At 60.1% G+C, this 20,645-nt stretch overlaps 1 protein-coding gene across 3 annotated transcripts in view; it reads left to right on the plus strand.

Moving 5' to 3' along the window:
• Positions 1-20,645, plus strand: part of LOC138837632 (clarin-1) — a 22,413-nt gene continuing 1,768 nt past the window's right edge. The window contains exons 1-3 of one of the 3 annotated variants that reach the window (XM_070036556.1): positions 1-253; positions 4,480-4,485; positions 16,885-17,112. In XM_070036556.1, coding sequence (XP_069892657.1) covers positions 1-253; positions 4,480-4,485; positions 16,885-17,112 — 487 coding nt within the window. The remainder of the gene's footprint in view (positions 254-4,479; positions 4,486-16,884; positions 17,113-20,645) is intronic. The other 2 variants (XM_070036557.1, XM_070036558.1) reach the window with 2 other exon arrangements.

Below are 20,645 nucleotides of genomic sequence, written 5' to 3' on the forward strand. Positions count from 1 at the left end.
ATGCCAAACCAGCAAAAGAAAATCCTGTTTTGCGTGGCGGGCGCGCTGAGCTTCGCGTGTGCCCTGGGCGTGGTGGCGGCCCTGGGGACGCCGCGGTGGATGCGAGCCACCTTCCTCTGCACCACCGGGGCCCTGCTGGTCAACGCCTCGGGGCAGGAGCTGGACAAGTTCACCGGCGAGGTGCGCTACGGGCTCTTCCACGGAGAAGGCGTGCGGCAGTGCGGGCTCGGGGCCAGGCCTTTCCGCTTCTCATGTAAGTAGCGCGCGCGTGTGAGTGATTGATGCTCTGAGCCCTCCTCCAGCTGCGGCCCGGAGGTACCAGAAGGGCCTTGCTCCCGCCGCGCAGGACTTTTTAAACCAACACCTGAGACATCCCCTGCATTTTTTTTTAATTTTTTTTATTGTAAAGATACTATACAGAGGGTTACAGTTACATGAGTGAGGTAATGAGTACACTTCCACTTCCTCTTGAACATTGTTACCCCCTCCATTGTTTTCCCCCTACCATCCCCTCCCTCCCTCCCTTCCCCAAGGTTCTTTTTTTTTTTTTTTGATTGTGATTAAGTGATTACTTAATTTCCAGTAATTCACAGTATTGTGGAATAATGATGCTCGTTTAAAGTCACAAGTTCATTCTAACTTTCCTGGAGCAAATTGTCTATCACAGTCTGTAATATATAACGGTGTTCACATGTTATATACCATATATGTGATCAGCAGCATGGGGATATTTGGTAGTGGTTCATCCAGATGAGTGGGAGTTCTTTGTTTCTTAAGTCCTGTTAGTTTTGTCATATCACCTAACATTTTGGATTTATCATCCACTTATCAGGGAGACCATGTACTGTTTGTCTCTTCGTTCTTGGCTTACCTCGCTCAACATGATTCCTTCTAGCTCCATCCATTTCCCTGCAAATGCCATTATTTTGTCATTTCTAATGGCTGCATAATATTCCATTGTGTATAGATACCACAATTTTTGGATCCATTCATCTGTGGTGGGGCATCTAGGTTGTTTCCATATCCTAGCTATTGTGAACAGTGCTGCAATAAACATGGAGGTGCACGTGTCCTTGTATATTGGTTCCTGTTGTTCAGGGTAGATGCCTAGAAGTGGTATGACTGGGTCGTAAGGGAGGTCAATCTTTAGCTTTCTGAGGACCCTCCAGACTGCTTTCCAAAGTGGTTGTATGAGTGTACATTCCCACCAGCAGTGTAAAAGCGTTCCTCGTTCTCCACATCCCCTCCAGCATTTGTCGTTGGCTGATTTGTGGATGTGGGACATTCTGACTGGGGTAAGGTGGTATCTCAGGGTTGTCTTTATTTGCATTTCCTTCACCACCAGGGATGGTGAACATTTCCTCATGTGTTTCTTTGCCATTTTAATTTCTTCATCTGAGAAGTCCCTCTTTAGTTCCCTTGCCCATTTAGTAATTGGTTTGTTAGGTTTGGGAGGGATTAGTTTCTTGAGTTCCCTGTATATACAGGAGGTTAACCCCTTGTCTGATATATTGCTGGTAAATATTTTTTCCCAATTAGTTGGTTGTCTTTCTAGCTTGGTTGCGATAGCTTTATCTGTGCAGAAGCTTTTTATTTTAAGGTAGTCCCATTTGTCGAGTCTCTCTCCAATTTGTTGTGACCCTGGGACTCTGTTCAGGAGGTTCCTTCCTGTGCCTATTAGTTCAAGTGTCTCTCCTACTCTGTCCTGCAGTAGTTTCAGAGATTCAGGTTTAATCCATTTTGAGTTGATGTTGGTGCATGGTGATAGGCTGGGGTCCACTTTTAGTTTTCTGCATGTGGCTGCCCAGTTCATCCCCTGCATTTTAAATTCACTTTTCCTTCCTGCTGGTTTTATTTATTATAAAGTTCCCAACTATTACTGTTTATGTAGCGGCTATGGGGTCTTTGTGATACGGGGTCTTGAGGAAATAGGAAAGCAGTAAGAAATATCTTTGTGCCTTTTGTTCTCTAAAAAGAGAACAAAGTGGGTTCTTAACGATCCTGCTTTTCCACGTCAGTGACTTTCCTTCCTCGACCCCATCCCTGCCGGACCTTTGCTGCTGGTAAATTGTCTGCTTTTATTTTAAATCAGTATGGAGTCACTTGGCTAAGGAAATACAAAATGATGTTTCTAGGATAACTAGGAAAGAAATGGATGCCAAAGAGAAACATTTCAAGGCTGGGAAGGTGGCTCAGTGGTAGAGCGCTTGCCTCGCATGCCTGAGGCCCTGGGTTCGATTCCTCAGCACCACATAAGCAAAAAGAAAAAAGCCGGAAGTGGCGCTGTGGCTCAAGTGGTAGAGTGCTAGCCTTGAGCTGAAGAGCTGAGGGACAGCACCCAGGCCCAGAGTTCAGGCCCTACGACCGACCAAAAAACAAAACCAAAACAAATAGAAAAATTTCAACTGGTTGACCTTTGAATCATGTAGAGATTTTCCTGAGATGACTTTTGTGCACTGGAAGTGTCATCCACAGCATTTATAACCTGTTTATCTCATGAGGAGAATTTTTTAAAAATTAGCATGTGAATAGGCAACTCATTAAATGAAAATTAATAAGAAGCCATTTGTCATATCTCTCACAACACACATCCACAAGTTATTATTATTTCAAAAGGGCTGGTTTGGAACACTCTTATGAAGGCACTGTAAATTACCGCATAAATCACTCTTCTAGAAAAGGAGGGTACCTACCGGCTGAAGCATTTAAGATGAACTATTATTTTGCCTGAGCTTTTTTCTCCTCTAATATAGGTAGAAGGCAAAATTAATTGAATTTATTATTAACATATGCAGTATCTAATTAAATTTCCGTGCCGGTTTATTTATATTTCTGCTACATTCCTTCTATCTTCTTAGCAGTTATTGGGCACCAGCTCCAACTCCATAGGTTACAGAGTGATAGAGCTCCAGAAAAGCCCCAGGAATTAGTCTTCAGTTTTCAGGAAGTTCTCATCAACCCAGTTTGGTGAAGAGAATCGCTCCTTCCCTGAATGGCTCCATTCATTCAGGAAATGCACCCCCCCTCCCCGCAGGGGGAACAAAGCAGCCTGCTTTGTGATTCTCAATGGGTATTAACGATAAAAAGGGAAAGAAGATGAGTGAAATGATTTAACCCTGAGTCACAGCGGCTGGAACAGGGGAAAAGCTCAAACAGACGCTTGTAGACAAAGTGTTCCAGAACCTTTGCATTTAGCTCAGGAGAAAACTGGATTCCTGCAAAGAGCAGGTCCCTATACCGTGGACCCGAGTGTCATGCTGGGTGCACAGGTCCCCAAACCCACAAACGCCGCCGTGTCCTGGTGGGCTGGAGCAGCTTGAGCCTGGAGTGCTCAGCGGCCCGGCCTGTGACGCCAGCTTTAAAGATGCACGCCCCTCTCTCCCACCAAATTGACACCTGGGCCTCCTCCCCAGGCTGGGGAAGGGGAAGCTCAGACCCCCTCCTTCCGTGCCCACCGTAGACGTTCGGGATAAGGAAACGCTGCTTATTGAAGCCTCAGTCACCTTTCTGAGGCCTAGAGAAGTATGCTAATAACAGGACCTTGCCCGCCCGCGTGTGGAAGCATGGCAAGAGAATGTGGAAGAGGGAAATAGATAGAGCCATTGAAACAAACACGCACCGCCGGCAATGCCAAGACTGCTCTGCCGTGCAGCTTCTGGGCTCACATTTCCCATTCCGAACACCATCGCCCCACCAGCACGCCTTATTAAGGGATCATAAGGTTGGGAGAGTCGTCTGGGAGTCTTCCTGATAGGAAAACGTAAAGCTTGCCGATGTTTAGAAAAATAATCATCCGAGGCTCACCCCCGTCTTCTCTACAGTCCGTCCTTGGAGGGAATCTGGGGCCTTTGGAGACCTGGAGCCTGCTGGGTCTGCAAAACCCAACTTAGGAGCAGACACAGCTCACCCCCCCCCCCCCCCCCCCCGCCCCACGTCCTCCTCCCGCCCTGTTCCCTTAGGAAGTTATGCAGCAAACACTGGGGTTCACCAAAACTTTCCAGCATAGCAGGCAAGAAGCAAGGCAATCGATCAGAGCGCCAATCCCTTCAAGACCAGGGTAGAAATGGAATGTAAACCCAAAACGCAAGCCATGTATGTAACTTGAGATGCTTGAAATGTAGCCATATTGGGAAAAACAAAACACAAAGAGAAATGGGTGAAATGGACAAGATGTTTCCTTTAACCCATGATATCCAGAATACTGTTACTTTAATATATAAAAAACTGCAAAGGTGGGGCTGGGGTTTAGCCCAGCGGAAGGGCGCCCGCCCGGCACGCACAAGGCCCTGGGTTTGGTCCTCAGCCCTGGAAAAAAAGAAAAAAGAAAACAAAAAACTGCACAAGTGGCCAGACGCTGGTGGCTCATGTCTAAAATCCCAGCTCCTCGGGAGGCTGAGGTCTGAGGATCACGGTTCAAAGCCAGCCTGGGCAGGAAAGTCCGTGAGACTCTGATCTCCAACAAATTACAACCAAAAAAAGCTAGAAGTGGGGCTGTGGTCAAGTGGTAGAGCGCTCGCCTTGAGCTGAAGAGCTGAGGGACAGCACCCAGGCCCAGAGTTCAAACCCCAGGACCAGCACACACACAAAAAAGAAAGAAATTATAAAAATTATTGCGATATTTTCATGCCTCTAATTCAGAGAGCTTGTGTGAGTCTGACGCCAACAGCTCCGTCCTGGGCCTGCAGTTATCACAGAAGCCACTTCCGTGAGGGACTGGCTGTGGGCATCCATATTCCAAACAACCTTGCTTGGTTCTCTGAACAAGCCTCTGTGTGCGTGTGCGCGTGTGTGTGCGTGTGTGTGTGCACGTGTGTGTGTGTGTGTGTGGATTTTTATGTGCTGTGTTTGTCTCACTTTTAAAGCCCATGTATGTGTTGTCATATGAGAATGAAGAATGGACTAGAAGAACCACTGGGCACACGGGCGCGTTTGCTCCCATTGAGCGTTCCCTGCCCTGTCCCGTCTCCTTTCATGATAAGATCGCCCCGCGAGCGCGTACAGGTCCTGGGAACCCTCTGCTGTGTCCGCAGCGTCCGCGGGCCTGCGGGTCATCTTCCCCGCTGGGCGGCAGCCATACCCATGACCCCGTTCCCCTCGTGAGAGCAACGCCAGGGCTGGGCTTCTTTTTCCTGACGCTGTGACACCTGCCCGTCTGCGCTGGGTGCCCGTGGCGGGCTCCTGTTTGGGTGATTTGAAACCTTACCGAGCGCCATCACAACATGACCTGCACTTTGTCTGGTGCCGTCATTCGTGGACACGCCGATCCGTCCCCTGCCGAAACAGCCTGATGAGCCGCCAAGAACATAGGGAACCCGTTTCTTTGAAACATAAAAAGAGTGAAAACCTAGCCATTCGCAACCTCGGCTGTGTTTGGAAACCATGTTAGTTTTGAACTTAGGGTTGAACAGGTGCAGAAAGCTCAGGGGAGATTTAGCTGACTTCTTTCAGAAAAACAGCGTTTCTTTACTGAGAGAGGCGTATGACCCAGGTTGCGCAGAGGACCGGAAGCTTCTAGGAGCCGGCTGCTGCCTGGCTTTGGGACATCTTTTGGGACCAAACGTTTGTGACATAACCTCATGAGTGTCAGAGAGGCTGGGACTGTGTCCAGGGCTGCAGCCGCTCCAGGGGCCCCCAGGGGCCTGCTGGCCACCTCCCCGCCCTGCCCCCCCCACGCCCCAGGGGCCTGCTGGCCACCTCCCCGCCCTGCCCCCCACGCCCCAGGGGCCTGCTGGCCTCCTCCCCGCCCTGCCCCCCCCACGCCCCAGGGGCCTGCTGGCCTCCTCCCCGCCCTGCCCCCCCCACGCCCCAGGGGCCTGCTGGCCTCCTCCCCGCCCTGCCCCCCCCACGCCCCAGGGGCCTGCTGGCCTCCTCCCCGCCCTGCCCTCCCTCCCCCCCCCCCCCCCGCGCACCCCCCCCCACGCCCCAGGGGCCTGCTGGCCACCTCCCCGCCCTGCCCCCCCACAGGCCCCCCCACGCCCCAGGGGCCTGCTGGCCTCCTCCCCGCCCTGCCCTCCCTCCCCCCCCCAGGCCCACCCCCCCACGCCCCAGGGGTCTGCTGGCCACCTCCCTGCCCTGCCCCCCCTCCCTGCGCAGGCCCACCCCCCCCTGCCCCAGGGGCCTGCTGGCCTCCTCCCCGCCCTGCCCTCCCTCCCCCCCCCAGGCCCACCCCCCCACGCCCCAGGGGCCTGCTGGCCACCTCCCCACCCTGCCCCCCCACAGGCCCCCCCACACCCAGGGGCCTGCTGGCCACCTCCCTGCCCTGCCCCCCCCGCAGGCCCACCCCCCCCACGCCCCAGGGGCCTGCTGGTCTCCTCCCCACCCTGCCCTCCCTCCCCCCCCAGGCCCACCCCCCCCACGCCCCAGGGGCCTGCTGGCCACCTCCCCCCCTGCCCCCCGTCCCCCATCCCCCCCCCCCGCAGGCCCACCCCCCCCCCACGCCCCACCGTGTGGACAGCGTCTGGAGAGAGGGTCTGACAAGGTGCGTCACCTGGCAGGCAGGGCCTTGGCCGTTAACTCAGAGATGTATTCTCTAGTCTGGCTCACCTAGAAGAGGCCACCAAGCCAAGGTTTTGTGACACAAAATAGATGTGTGACACGGAAGACGGTCCAGCTCTCCAGCCCCACGGCTTCTGTCCTTTCTAGACCTGGCCCCTGGGGCTGCTGTACCCACACAGAACAAGCTGGGGGGGAGAGTGGGGGGGCGGGGCCGGGGGGGATGGGGGGGGCGGGGACGGGGGGCTGGGGGGGCGGGGACGGGGGGCTGGGGGGGCGGGGACGGGGGGCTGGGGGGGCGGGGCCGGGGGGCTGGGGGGGGCGGGGACGGAGGGGGGTCTCTGCATGATTCATCCTGGTACTCTCAACGCCGAGACTTCTTCCTTTTGTTGTTTGAGGGTTTTTTTGGTCAGTTGTGGGGCTTGAACTCTGCCCCTCAGCTCTTCAGCTCAAGGCGAGCGCTCCACCACTTGAGCTACAGTGTCACTTCCGATTTTCTGGTGGTTTATTGGAGATGACAGTCTCACAGACTTTCCTGCCCGGGCTGGCTTTGAACCGCGATGCTCAGATCTCGTCCTCCTGAGCAGCTGGGATGAAGGATGCCTGGCCAGATAGCTTCTTAGTATCGCTCGCAGTTCAAGTGCTCCGCGTGACCCATGACACGATCTGCTGGCTGCCAGACAAGAGCCTTCCGGTTCCGAGACGGTGGGGTCTTCTCGTCTAGTCTCCATCTCTGCAAGTCTCCCCCGCCAGCCTCAGAGGAGGTGAAGTCTGCGAGCCTTTCTTTGGTTCTCAATGCTCATGATTCTGAAGCATTCTGACGTAGCCCCCATTCATCAGACTCCAGACAGACGTCATGATCACAGCTGCACTCTTCCTCTCTGCCCGATCGTTCACGTTTTGCATGGGAAGGACAGGATGGCTGGGGTTCTGCGTTCGCGGTAGGAGCTCCCAGCAGGGCAGCGGGAGCCGCCAGCTAGACACGCGCCAAGGCCCAGGCGGCTGTGGAGACAGCGCTGGGAGGGTGAGAGGAGGGCGCTTCCTCTCAGCTCTTCCTCTCCTTGGTTTTCCCGGAGACTCCTCACTGAAGAATTCCTCTTCCATTTCCTTTCCATTGTGTCTCCTTTTCTTTGGTGGTACTGGGGTTTGAACTCAGGGCCACCTCCAGTCTTTCCACTCATCAAGTTTCCCGCCTGAGCGGTGGCCCCGTGTTGGGCTTCTTGGGGGCGCTGGGACGGCAGTGTGCACCGATCCCACCCCTGACATGGAGTCTCACAGAGACCGGGCTGAGATCTTCCCGACCTCAGCACGCACACACCCCGCGAGGACGGGCAAAGGGCCTGTGGCTCTCTGCTCAGGCCAGGCTCAGACCACGACCTGTATCTACTGCAGCAAATATGCATCATTTCCTTGTGGGAAAACACTCAGGACCCTCCCTTCTAGGTGCTTTGACACAGGCAACATCCCTTGTGAGTGCCGTCACCTCTCCAGGCTCTGGACTCTGGGCTCTGGGCTCGGGACTCTGGGCTCGGGACTCTGGGCTCCAGACTCGGCTCCAGACTCCGGGCTCAGGGCTCTGGGCTCCGGACTCTGGGCTCCAGACTCCGGGCTCTAGGCTCCTGGCTCTGGGCTCCGGGCTCTGGGCTCTGGGCTCTGGGCTCCGGGCTCTGAGCTCTGGGCTCTGGGCTCTGGGCTCCGGGCTCCGGGCTCTGGGCTCCGGGCTCTGGACTCTGGGCTCTGGGCTCTGGGCTCCGGGCTCCGGGCTCTGGGCTCTGGACTCTGGGCTCTGGGCTCGGGACTCTGGGCTCGGGACTCTGGGCTCCAGACTCGGCTCCAGACTCCGGGCTCAGGGCTCTGGGCTCCGGACTCTGGGCTCCAGACTCCGGGCTCTAGGCTCCTGGCTCTGGGCTCCGGGCTCTGGGCTCTGGGCTCCAGGCTCTGAGCTCTGGGCTCTGGGCTCCGGGCTCTGGGCTCCGGGCTCTGGGCTCCGGACTCACTGCTGCCCTCTAGCTGTGACTTGTCCCATGGCGTCTCCTCTCTCCCACCTTGGGTGTCCAGCACTCCACTCTGACTCCACCGTTCACAGGGGCAGCCACGGGTACTGGACTCAATGCCGCCTTTGCTCCGTCCGGCCATGCCCCTCTCCGCCCTGCCCGGCGCCTCATTCCCCTACCTCGGTGACTCACTCCGGCCGGGCCGTGGCGCCGGGGCGGGTGCACCAGATTCCAACGTCCCGTCCCTGGTTCCGGCTGCTGCATAGACTTACAGGACCAAACATGACATCCCATCTAAACGAGTCACCACGTCTCAGGATCAAATGCAACGGGGGAATTCACATGCCAGAAATAAACCGAATGTGAAGGCAACCGCAGAGAAAGACATGCGTGGAGACCAAATGAACGGCGGGTCGTGGGAGGCACACTGAGCAGCTGCTAAGAACAAATGATTTTCCTCTTATCCTGATCTGATCTAAGGACAGGAGCACATGGAGGTGGTGGGGGCCCAACACTGCCCCCCAAGATTTCTGAGCAAACCCAGCAAGTGCTCACACACACATGTGACCCGCAGCTCTGCAGATGCTCACACACACGTGTGACCCGCAGCTCTGCAGATGCTCACACACACGTGTGACCCGCAGCTCTGCAGATGCTCACACACATGCGACCCGCAGCTCTGCAGATGCTGACACACACGTGTGATGCGCAGCTGTGCAGATGCTCACACACACGTGTGACCCGCAGCTCTGCAGATGCTGACACACACGTGTGACCCGCAGCTCTGCAGATGCTCACACACACGTGTGACCCGCAGCTCTGCAGATGCTCACACACGTGTGACCCGCAGCTCTGCAGATGCTGACACACACGTGTGACCCGCAGCTCCTCAGGTGCTCACACACACGTGTGACCCGCAGCTCTGCAGATGTTCACACACATGCGACCCGCAGCTCTGCAGATGCTCACACACACGTGTGCCGCAGCTCTGCAGATGCTCACACACACGTGTGACCCGCAGCTCTGCAGATGCTCACACACACGTGACCCGCAGCTCTGCAGATGCTCACACACACGTGTGACCCGCAGCTCCTCAGGTGCTCACACACACGTGTAACCGGCAGCTCTGGAGGTACACACACACACATGTAACCCGCAGCTCCTCAGGTGCTCACACACACGTGTGACCCGCAGCTCTGCAGATGTTCACACACATGCGACCCGCAGCTCTGCAGATGCTCACACACACGTGTGACCCGCAGCTCTGCAGATGCTCACACACACGTGTGACCCGCAGCTCTGCAGTTGTTCACACACACGTGTGCCGCAGCTCTGCAGATGCTCACACACACGTGTGACCCGCAGCTCTGCAGATGCTCACACACACGTGTGACCCGCAGCTGTGCAGATGCTGACACACACGTGTGACCCGCAGCTCTGCAGATGCTCACACACACGTGTGACCCGCAGCTCTGCAGGTGCTCACACACACGTGTGACCCGCAGCTCTGCAGATGCTGACACACACGTGTGACCCGCAGCTCTGCAGATGCTCACACACACGTGTGACCTGCAGCTCCTCAGGTGCTGACACACACGTGTGACCCGCAGCCTCTTCGCTGCACAGCCGAGCAGCAGTGCGCCCCGGGCAGCGGTGTGGAGGACGGGTGTGCCACGCACTGCGGGTGTTCTGCGGACGGTCATGCGGCGCACACCTTGGGTTCCCTCAGCGCATAGAAGAACCCCATGGAAAACTGGATCTCTGAACAAACAGAAGAAGTTGAGAAAAACCAAAGGAAACAAAAAGCGTGCCGGCACCCTCCGGCTCTCCCGACCCCCAACTTCTCCCTGCTCCCCGTCACCCGGCCAGGGTGGCGCTCGGGGGACGTGGCACACCCACCACAGGACAGGGTTTGGTTCCTCCGCAGAAAGTGCTGGCCCCTCCCGGAGGGCCGCGTCCCTTCTGCTCATCCTGTCCTCCTCTTCCACGGAACCCATGTGCTTCTGGGAAGATCTCCACCTGCCCAGCTCAGCCCAGCTCAGCCCAGCTCAGTCCCAGCTCAGCCCCAGCTCAGCCCCAGCTCAGCTCAGCCCCAGCTCAGTCCCAGCTCAGCCCCAGCTCAGTCCCAGCTCAGCCCCAGCTCAGCTCAGTCCCAGCTCAGCCCCAGCTCAGCCCCAGCTCAGTCCCAGCTCAGCTCAGCCCCAGCTCAGCCCCAGCTCAGCCCCAGCTCAGTCCCAGCTCAGTCCCAGCTCAGCCCCAGCTCAGCCCCAGCTCAGCCCCAGCTCAGTCCCAGCTCAGCCCCAGCTCAGTCCCAGCTCAGTCCCAGTTCAGCCCCAGCTCAGCCCCAGCTCAGCTCAGCTCAGCCCCAGCTCAGTCCCAGCTCAGTCCCAGCTCAGCTCAGCCCCAGCTCAGCCCCAGCTCAGTCCCAGCTCAGCTCAGCCCCAGCTCAGCCCCAGCTCAGTCCCAGCTCAGTCCCAGCTCAGCTCAGCCCCAGCTCAGCTCAGCCCCAGCTCAGTCCCAGCTCAGCCCCAACTCAGTCCCAGCTCAGTCCCAACTCAGCCCCAGCTCAGTCCCAGCTCAGCCCCAGCTCAGCCCCAGCTCAGTCCCAGCTCAGCTCAGCCCCAGCTCAGCTCAGCCCCAGCTCAGTCCCAGCTCAGCCCCAACTCAGTCCCAGCTCAGTCCCAACTCAGCCCCAGCTCAGTCCCAGCTCAGCCCCAGCTCAGTCCCAGCTCAGCCCCAGCTCAGCTCAGTCCCAGCTCAGTCCCAGCTCAGCCCCAGCTCAGTCCCAGCTCAGCCCCAGCTCAGCTCAGTCCCAGCTCAGTCCCAACTCAGCCCCAGCTCAGCCCCAGCTCAGTCCCAGCTCAGCCCCAGCTCAGCTCAGTCCCAGCTCAGTCCCAACTCAGCCCCAGCTCAGTCCCAGCTCAGTCCCAGCTCAGCCCCAGCTCAGCCCCAGCTCAGCTCAGCCCCAGCTCAGCCCCACCTCAGCTCAGTCCCAGCTCAGCCCCAGCTCAGCCCCAGCTCAGCCCCAGCTCAGTCCCACCGTGTTCCGCTCCGGGCACCACGTCAGCCACACACACCGGCTTGGAGGAACAGGCTGGTGAAAACTGGTTCAAGAGGAAAACGCTTCCTCTGTAAAAGCGCACGTACAAGGCTGGGCACAGCGGCACAAGCTGGCGCCCAGCTACTCAGGAGGCAGAGAGTCGGGGGTCATGGCCGAGGCCAGGCTGGGCCAGGCGTTTGCGAGGGCCTCTCTCTTTCTCTCGTTGCTGGCCAGGGGCAGCAGTGCAGGCTTGTGATCCCCGTGAAAAGGGAAGGCACAAACAGAGCTCACAGCCCAGGCGTGAGGTGAGACCCGGGCTCAGAAACGCACTGTCTGCTGCGGGGTCTGTCTGACAGTTCTGTGACACTCGTGACCCAGCCTTGAGTGGAGACCACCTTCTTTAAGAGACAGAGGAACTGGCCGCGGGGGGTAGGCTTGCTTCGCCGTGGACCGGGTGAGGACAGGCGATATCTGTCGGTGTGCATTTTACACACCACAGACTGAAAATACACTTCCATTTATAACATCGAGGTCAGGCCACTGCATGGACGGTGTGCAGATTTGTGTGTGGACGTGTGCTTGTCAGCTCTCCTAGGGAAGAGGTTGCTAGGTGGCAAGCAGTGTCTACATTCAACCTTCCAAGCTCTGCAACCATTGGATCTGCACTTGCAGAAGAATGACCCTGGTTCACAGAGACGTCGTGCGGGAATCCAGTCAGCGCACCAGACACAGAGAAGCCGCTCCCTTTGCGAGGTCGAATCCAGAGTCTTTATTACAAAGCCAGCGATGGTGAGCTGACTCGCGTCCCAAAGAACTCACAGCCCGGAAGGTGGCTAATCCAAAGCTTATAAAAGCACAAATAATCACATGATTGGCATGAGGAACCAAGCCTATCAGGAGCATGACAACAGAAGCAACGCAAGCTGGTGGAAAACGTGAGCGCGTCTGCACCTGAAAAAACGACCGCTTCACCCCCAGGGCTCCCAGAACGCAGCGAGGGCCCCACCACCCGCGAATTCCCCCCCAGAGCTCCCAGAACACAGCGAGGGCCACACCACCCGCGAATTCCCCCCCAGAGCTCCCAGAACACAGCGAGGGCCACACCACCCGCGAATTCCCCCCCAGAGCTCCCAGAACACAGCGAGGGCCACACCACCCGCGAATCCCCCCCAGAGCTCCCAGAACACAGCGAGGGCCACACCACCCGCGAATTCCCCCCCAGAGCTCCCAGAACACAGCGAGGGCCACACCACCCGCGAATTCCCCCCCAGAGCTCCCAGAACACAGCGAGGGCCACACCACCCGCGAATCCCCCCCAGAGCTCCCAGAACACAGCGAGGGCCACACCACCCGCGAATCCCCCCCAGAGCTCCCAGAACACAGCGAGGGCCCCACCGCCTGCGAATTCCCCCCCAGAGCTCCCAGAACGCAGCTATTTCACCCCCAGGGCTCCCAGCACGCAGCGAGGGCCCCACCGCCCGCGAATTCACCGAGACGGCGGCAGGCTAGGCCTGCAGCACGTGCACCCAGTGTCCACCGTTCAAGGCAACTGAAACAGAGCCCAGGCTTACGCGTACACTCGAAGTTCAACAGATCACCAAGGGGAACAGAATCGTCCTGCTCCCATTAGAAAAAGACATCTTCTACTTGTTATTTAAGGCAAGATTAAGGAAGAAAAAAAATGGGTAAGTTAGGCTTCATGAAAATAAGACCTGCTCTTCAAAAGACACTGATGAGAGGAAGACAAGGCAGGCCGCAGATGCAGACTGGGAGACACAGCTGCAGACGCAGACTCAGAGACGTGGCAGCAGACTCGGAGATGGAGATGGAGACGGAGACACGGCCACGAACGTGGAGACGTGGCCGCAGATTACAACGTAATGAACTCTGTGAGCGACGCATCTCCACAAATGGTACCGTAACTCAGAGGCTCACAAAAAGACCAGCCTCTTAGTCACTGGGGGATTGCGAGTTAAACTCCACACCGATTCAATGGTCACTGCTGGCCCGGGTCTCAGCGACCAGCACCATGGAGGCCTGGGGGGGGGAGACGTTGGATCATTCCAGATCTTATTATAATGGTGAACAACACAATGAACTGGCTAGCACTTGCAGAACTAAACAGGGTTTTGTTGTGTGGATTTCTCTTTAACCCTAGAATGTAGCTGGCAGGGGGAGGGGCAGGAGAGCAGCCGCAGCTCAGCCACCCTCTGAGCGACTTCAGGCCGGTGACTTAGCTCCTCTGGGCCTCAGGTTCTTTTCAGTCTAGATGTTGAAGATAAAACCGTGGCAGACGGCTCGGTCCTGCGCAGCCTTGGGTGAAGGCTGGCTCCCCAGCGCCTGTCCTGGCTGCTCAGAGCCTGGGCTCTCGCTCAGGCTGCAATGAGGCCTGGGGGGAAGGCCGGGAAAGCAGGCAGGGATCCGCACCCTGCTGAGTGGCTTTCTCACCAGCCTGAGAATTTAAAAGCCTTTGTAAGAATTGAAAGCTCGCTCTGCCTGACAATTCATTTTTGCATCTTGCGTCTCCCTCCAGGAGGCCAATCAGCTCAACTTCGCTCTGCATTTCTTTCAATATGGTCACAGCCCTCACTTTTCAGAGTGGCTTAACCCCGCTCCCCTACCAGAGAGGAGGCTCTCTCAGTGGAGAGGTGGATGGTGTAATAACTTAATAACTGCTGGTGAAGCACATCGATAGCCGGGCTCCGGCGGCTCACGCCTGTCATCCCACCTACTCAGGAGGCTGAGATCTGAGGATCACGGTTCAAAGCCAGCCCGGGCAGGAAAGTCTGTGAGGCTCACATCTCCAAAAAAACCACTGGAAAACCGGATGTGGTGCTGTGGCTCAAGAGGTACAGCGCTCGCCATGAGCCAACAGGGCAGGGACGGACCGTACCTCGGCCCTGAGTTCAAGTCCCAGGACCAGCACAAAAGAAATAAACAGAATATGAATTAATTGAACGGCTAATGCTTGCAAGAAAGCAGAGCATTTCCCCAAGCAGCGCAGCAGGCACGCAGTGAAATGCTCTTCTCTTGCTCCTCCAAGACAGTGCTGCCGATGTCCTGCGCAGCCTCCCAGCCTGGCCTCCACACAGGCCGGCCCCGACATCGCCAGGCAGAGAGGACCCGGGTTCGAATCCCCGTCCTGGGCAGAGGACGGCGGCGGCTCTGGGCGGATGGCCTGGCTCCACACCCCCCGCTGGAGCCCCGCCGGCAGGCTGAGGGCGGCGCCCTTGGTTTGTGTGCACCGTGTCCTGCGTCTGACACACTGCGCCGGCTCCACATCTGTTCCTACAGGTGCTCTGGATGGACTCATTATCACCAGACACGCGAGGTGTGGCGAGCGCCCTTGCGGTACTCCACGGGGTTTAGGAGGCGCACCCACAGCGGGTCCACGCCACGCTCTGCGGCCTGGGGTCCCTGGCTCCTCCCCGGCCCTGGGGGGGCTGACAGACAGACAGACAGAGCTCCACTTCCCCGCCAGGTCCTGCGCTGCCCAGAGAAGCAAGCCCACACTTGGAAAGCACTGCGTTTCCTCTGTTGCCCCAAACACAACCCCTAGAAACCGACTGCTGCGTTTCCTAAGGGGAAGGGTCCCCTCCCGGCCCCGCCCACCCCACACGGCCCCGCCCACCCCGCACGGCCCCGCCCACCCCCAGCCGCGGCACCGCCCACCCCACACGGCCCCGCCCACCCCGCACGGCCCCGCCCACCCCGCACGGCCCCGCCCACCCCCAGCCGCGGTAGGCCTCACACGGCCCCGCCCACCTTCACACGGCCCCGCCCATCCCACACGGCCCCGCCCACCCCCAGCCACGGTAGGCCTCACACGGCCCCGCCCACCCCACACGGCCCCGCCCACCCCACACGGCCCCGCCCACCCCCAGCCGCGGCACCGCCCACCCCCACACGGCCCCGCCCATCCCCACAAGGCACCGCCCACCCCCACACGGCCCCGCCCACCCCCAGCCGCGGCACCGCCCACCCCCAGCCGCGGTAGGCCTCACACGGCCCCGCCCACCTTCACACGGCCCCGCCCACCCCACACGGCCCCGCCCGCCCCCACACGGCCCCGCCCACCCCCAGCCGCGGTAGGCTCCGCACACCCCCACACAGCCCCGCCCACCCCACAGGGCCCCGCCCACCCCCACACGGCCCCGCCCACCCCCAGCCGCGGTAGGCTCCGCAGGAACCCCATCCACTGCTTGGGCCTCACACGACTCCGCCCACCCCACACGGCCCCCGCCCACCCCCACACGGCCCTGCCCACCCCCACACGGCCCCGCCCACCCCCAGCCCCGGTAGGCTGCGCAGGAACCCCATCCACTGCCTGGGCCTCGGCCTCACACGGCCCCGCCCACCCCCACACGGCCCCGCCCACCCCCAGCCGCGGTAGGCCTCACACGGCCCCGCCCACCTTCACACGGCCCTGCCCACCCACACGGCCCCGCCCACCCCACACGGCCCCGCCCACCCCCAGCCGCGGTAGGCTCCGCCCACCCACACGGCCCCGCCCACCCCACACGGCCCCGCCCACCCCACACGGCCCCGCCCACCCCCACACGGCCCCGCCCACCCCCATCCAATGCCGAGCCTCAGGCGTGCGGCTGGGAGTTGCAGTCTTCCTAGCCTTTAGTAATGCCCCTCCCACGCCTCCCACCGGCCATGTCCACACTCCGGTGAAACGAGCCTGTCTGTGTTACTCTTCGTCAGTGCTGGGATTTGGACTCAGGGCTCCATGTTGGTGGGCAGACATCTCTACATCTTTTTATCTCCCCCTCGTAAACTAGTAGCTCAGAATGCAGTGCGGCCGCCGAGAGGACTCATGATTTCCGAAGCACGAAGGTTGGGGGCTGGCCGTGGCTTTCCCACTTGGCTGGCCGTGGCTTTCCCACTTGGCTGGCCGTGGCTTTCCCACTTGGCGGGCCGTGGCTTTCCCACTTGGCTGCTCGCGGGACGTGCTCACTCTCGCGGGAAGTGCTCACTCTCGCGGGAGGTGCTCACTCTCGGGAGGTGCTCACTCTCGGGAGGTGCTCACTCTCGCGGGAGGTGCTCACTCTCGGGACGTGCTCACTCGCGGGAGGTGCTCACTCGCGGGAGGTGCTCACTCTCGGGAGGAGCTCACTCTCGGGAGGTGCTCACTCTCGGGAGGTGCTCACTCTCGGGAGGTGCTCACTCTCGGGAGGAGCTCACTCTCGGGAGGTGCTCACTCTCGGGACGTGCTCACTCTCGGGAGGTGCTCACTCTCGCGGGACGTGCTCACTCTCGCGGGAAGTGCTCACTCTCGGGACGTGCTCACTCTCGGGAGGTGCTCACTCTCGCGGGACGTGCTCACTCTCGGGAGGTGCTCACTCTCGGGAGGTGCTCACTCTCGGGACGTGCTCACTCTCACTCTCGGCTGGTCTCCAGTTTTCCCAGACCTGCCGCCCGCGGTGCCGGGGAGCGTCCACATCAGCGTCCTCCTCTTCGCCGCGGTGCTCGCCGTCCTCACCGCGGTGGCGGCCGGCTTCTTCGCCTACAACGCCTTCGGCAAGCCCTTCGACGCCCTGCACGGCCCGCGGGGCTTGTACCTCCTCAGCTTCATTTCCGGTAAGGACAGCGGAGACGCGCGGGGTGGCGGAGTTCCACACGCGCCGGGAAGAGCCCAGGAACACCGCCCCGCCCAGCTGCGTGGACGCCCGCCACCACACTCCATCCCTGCAGATCCCGAGCACGCCACCACACTCCATCCCTGCAGATCCCGAGCACGCCACCACACTCCATCACTGCAGATCCTGAGCACATCACCACACTCCATCCCTGCAGATCCCCAGCACATCACCACACTCCATCACTGCAGATCCTGAGCACGCCACCACACTCCATCCCTGCAGATCCCGAGCACGCCACCACACTCCATCCCTGCAGATCCCGAGCACGTCACCACACTCCATCCCTGCAGATCCTGAGCACGTCACCACACTCCATCCCTGCAGATCCTGAGCACGTCACCACACTCCATCCCTGCAGATCCGGAGCACGCCACCACACTCCATCACTGCAGATCCTGAGCACATCACCACACTCCATCCCTGCAGATCCCCAGCACATCACCACACTCCATCACTGCAGATCCTGAGCACGCCACCACACTCCATCCCTGCAGATCCCGAGCACGCCACCACACTCCATCCCTGCAGATCCCGAGCACGTCACCACACTCCATCCCTGCAGATCCTGAGCACGTCACCACACTCCATCCCTGCAGATCCTGAGCACGTCACCACACTCCATCCCTGCAGATCCGGAGCACGCCACCACACTCCATCCCTGCAGATCCCCAGCACGCCACCACACTCCATCCCTGCAGATCCTGAGCACGTCACCACACTCCATCCCTGCAGATCCCCAGCACGTCACCACACTCCATCCCTGCAGATCCCCAGCACGCCACCACACTCCATCCCTGCAGATCCTGAGCACGTCACCACACTCCATCCCTGCAGATCCCCAGCACGCCACCACACTCCATCACTGCAGATCCCGAGCACGTCACCACACTCCATCCCTGCAGATCCTGAGCACGTCACCACACTCCATCCCTGCAGATCCTGAGCACGTCACCACACTCCATCCCTGCAGATCCTGAGCACGTCACCACACTCCATCCCTGCAGATCCTGAGCACGTCACCACACTCCATCACTGCAGATCCTGAGCATGTCACCACACTCCATCACTGCAGATCCCGAGCACGTCACCACACTCCATCACTGCAGATCCTGAGCACGTCACCACACTCCATCCCTGCAGATCCTGAGCACGTCACCACACTCCATCACTGCAGATCCCGAGCACATCACCACACTCCATCCCTGCAGATCCTGAGCACGTCACCACACTCCATCACTGCAGATCCTGAGCACGTCACTACACTCTATCCATCCCTGCAGATCCCGAGCACGTCACCACACTCCATCACTGCAGATCCTGAGCATGTCACTACACTCTATCCATCACTGCAGATCCTGAGCACGTCACCACACTCCATCACTGCAGATCCCGAGCACATCACCACACTCCATCCCTGCAGATCCTGAGCACGTCACCACACTCCATCCCTGCAGATCCTGAGCACGTCACCACACTCCATCACTGCAGATCCCGAGCACATCACCACACTCCATCCCTGCAGATCCTGAGCACGTCACCACACTCCATCACTGCAGATCCTGAGCACGTCACTACACTCTATCCATCCCTGCAGATCCCGAGCACGTCACCACACTCCATCACTGCAGATCCTGAGCATGTCACTACACTCTATCCATCACTGCAGATCCTGAGCATGTCACCACACTCCATCACTGCAGATCCCGAGCATGTCACCACACTCCATCACTGCAGATCCTGAGCATGTCACTACACTCTATCCATCACTGCAGATCCTGAGCACGTCACCACACTCCATCCCTGCAGATCCTGAGCACGTCACCACACTCCATCACTGCAGATCCCAAGCATGCCACCACACTCCATCACTGCAGATCCTGAGCACGTCACCACACTCCATCCCTGCAGATCCTGAGCACGTCACTACACTCTATCAATCACTGCAGATATATGGACGTTATATAGACACATGGACTTGTGGGAACAGAGAGGCGGAGGGAGGCAGGGAGGGAGGGGGAGGGGGAGGGGAGGGAGGGGGAGGGGAGGGAGGGGGAGGAGGAGGGGAGGAGGAGGGGAGGGAGATGAGGGGAGGAGGTGGGGAGGGAGGGAGGGGAGGGGAGGGAAGCTGCGTCTGTAGTTTCTCAAGCCCTTGCCTCTGGCCAGCAGCACGGAAGCTGCGGGTGACTCCATTTTCTCAGTGTCCAGTGGTGCATGATTTATCCATCATCCTAAGGAGGCCATGCCGCAGAAGGGCACCGGGGCGTACGCACCGCACGCGGCCGCCATGCCACACACCGCGCTTGGGAAGTCCAGGGAGAGACGCAGGGACTTGGTGAACTCTAGACCCAGAGCTCACCCCCTACTGCGTGGCTTAGCGCCCGTGGGTGCAAAACGTACAAACCCAGACCATGCCACAGGGGCGGCCACACACGCACAAGGAGGGGGCGGGAGGGAGGCGGGCAGGGGGGAGGAGGCGGGAGGGCGGGAGGGCGGGAGGGAGGCGGGCAGGGGGGGAGGAGGCGGGAGGGAGGAGGGGGGAGGGAGGGAGGTGGGCAGGGGGGGAGGAGGCGGGCAGGGGGGAGGCGGCGGGAGGGAGGAGGGGGGAGGAGGCGGGGGGAGGGCGGGAGGGAGGCGGGCAGGGGGGGAGGAGGCGGGAGGGGGGGAGGCGGGCAGGGGGGGAGGAGGCGGGAGGGGGGGAGGCGGGCAGGGGGGGAGGAGGTGGGAGGGCGGGAGGGAGGAGGAGGCGGGAGGGCGGGAGGGAGGAGGGGGGGAGGGAGGGAGTCGGGCAGGGGGGAGGAGGTGGGAGGGGGGGAGGCGGGAGGGAGGCGGGCAGGGGGGGAGGAGGTGGGAGGGCGGGAGGGAGGAGGGGGGAGGAGGCGGGAGGGGGGAGGCGGGAGGGCGGGAGGGAGGAGGGGGGGAGGGAGGAGGGGGGAGGGAGGCGGGCAGGGGGGAGGAGGCGGGAGGGCGGGAGGGAGGAGGGGGGGAGGGCGGGGTGATGGGGTTCCTGGTGTTGTCTGCTCCTCCTGCATCGCAGTGGCCAGTGGTGGGCACCTCCTCTGGCCGCACAGCCTGCCTGCCTGCCGGGGCGCGCTGTGCCCCCCACCCCGCAGCAGCTGCTGCCCTGGAGCACCCCCCACAGCACCCCACACACAGCAGCTGCTGCCCTGGAGCACCCCCACAGCACCCCACACACAGCAGCTGCTGCCCTGGAGCACCCCCACAGCACCCCACACACAGCAGCTGCTGCCCTGGAGCACCCACACAGCACCCCACACACAGCAGCTGCTGCCCTGGAGCACCCCCACCCCCCCCCACACAGCAGCTGCTGCCCTGGAGCACCCCCCACAGCACCCCACACACAGCAGCTGCTGCCCTGGAGCACCCACACAGCACCCCACACACAGCAGCTGCTGCCCTGGAGCACCCACACAGCACCCCACACACAGCAGCTGCTGCCCTGGAGCACCCACA

This window comes from Dipodomys merriami, unplaced genomic scaffold, assembly GCF_024711535.1.
Source record: "Dipodomys merriami isolate MVZ:Mamm:240054 unplaced genomic scaffold, mDipMer1.0.p SCAF_273, whole genome shotgun sequence".
Taxonomy (NCBI): domain Eukaryota; kingdom Metazoa; phylum Chordata; class Mammalia; order Rodentia; family Heteromyidae; genus Dipodomys; species Dipodomys merriami.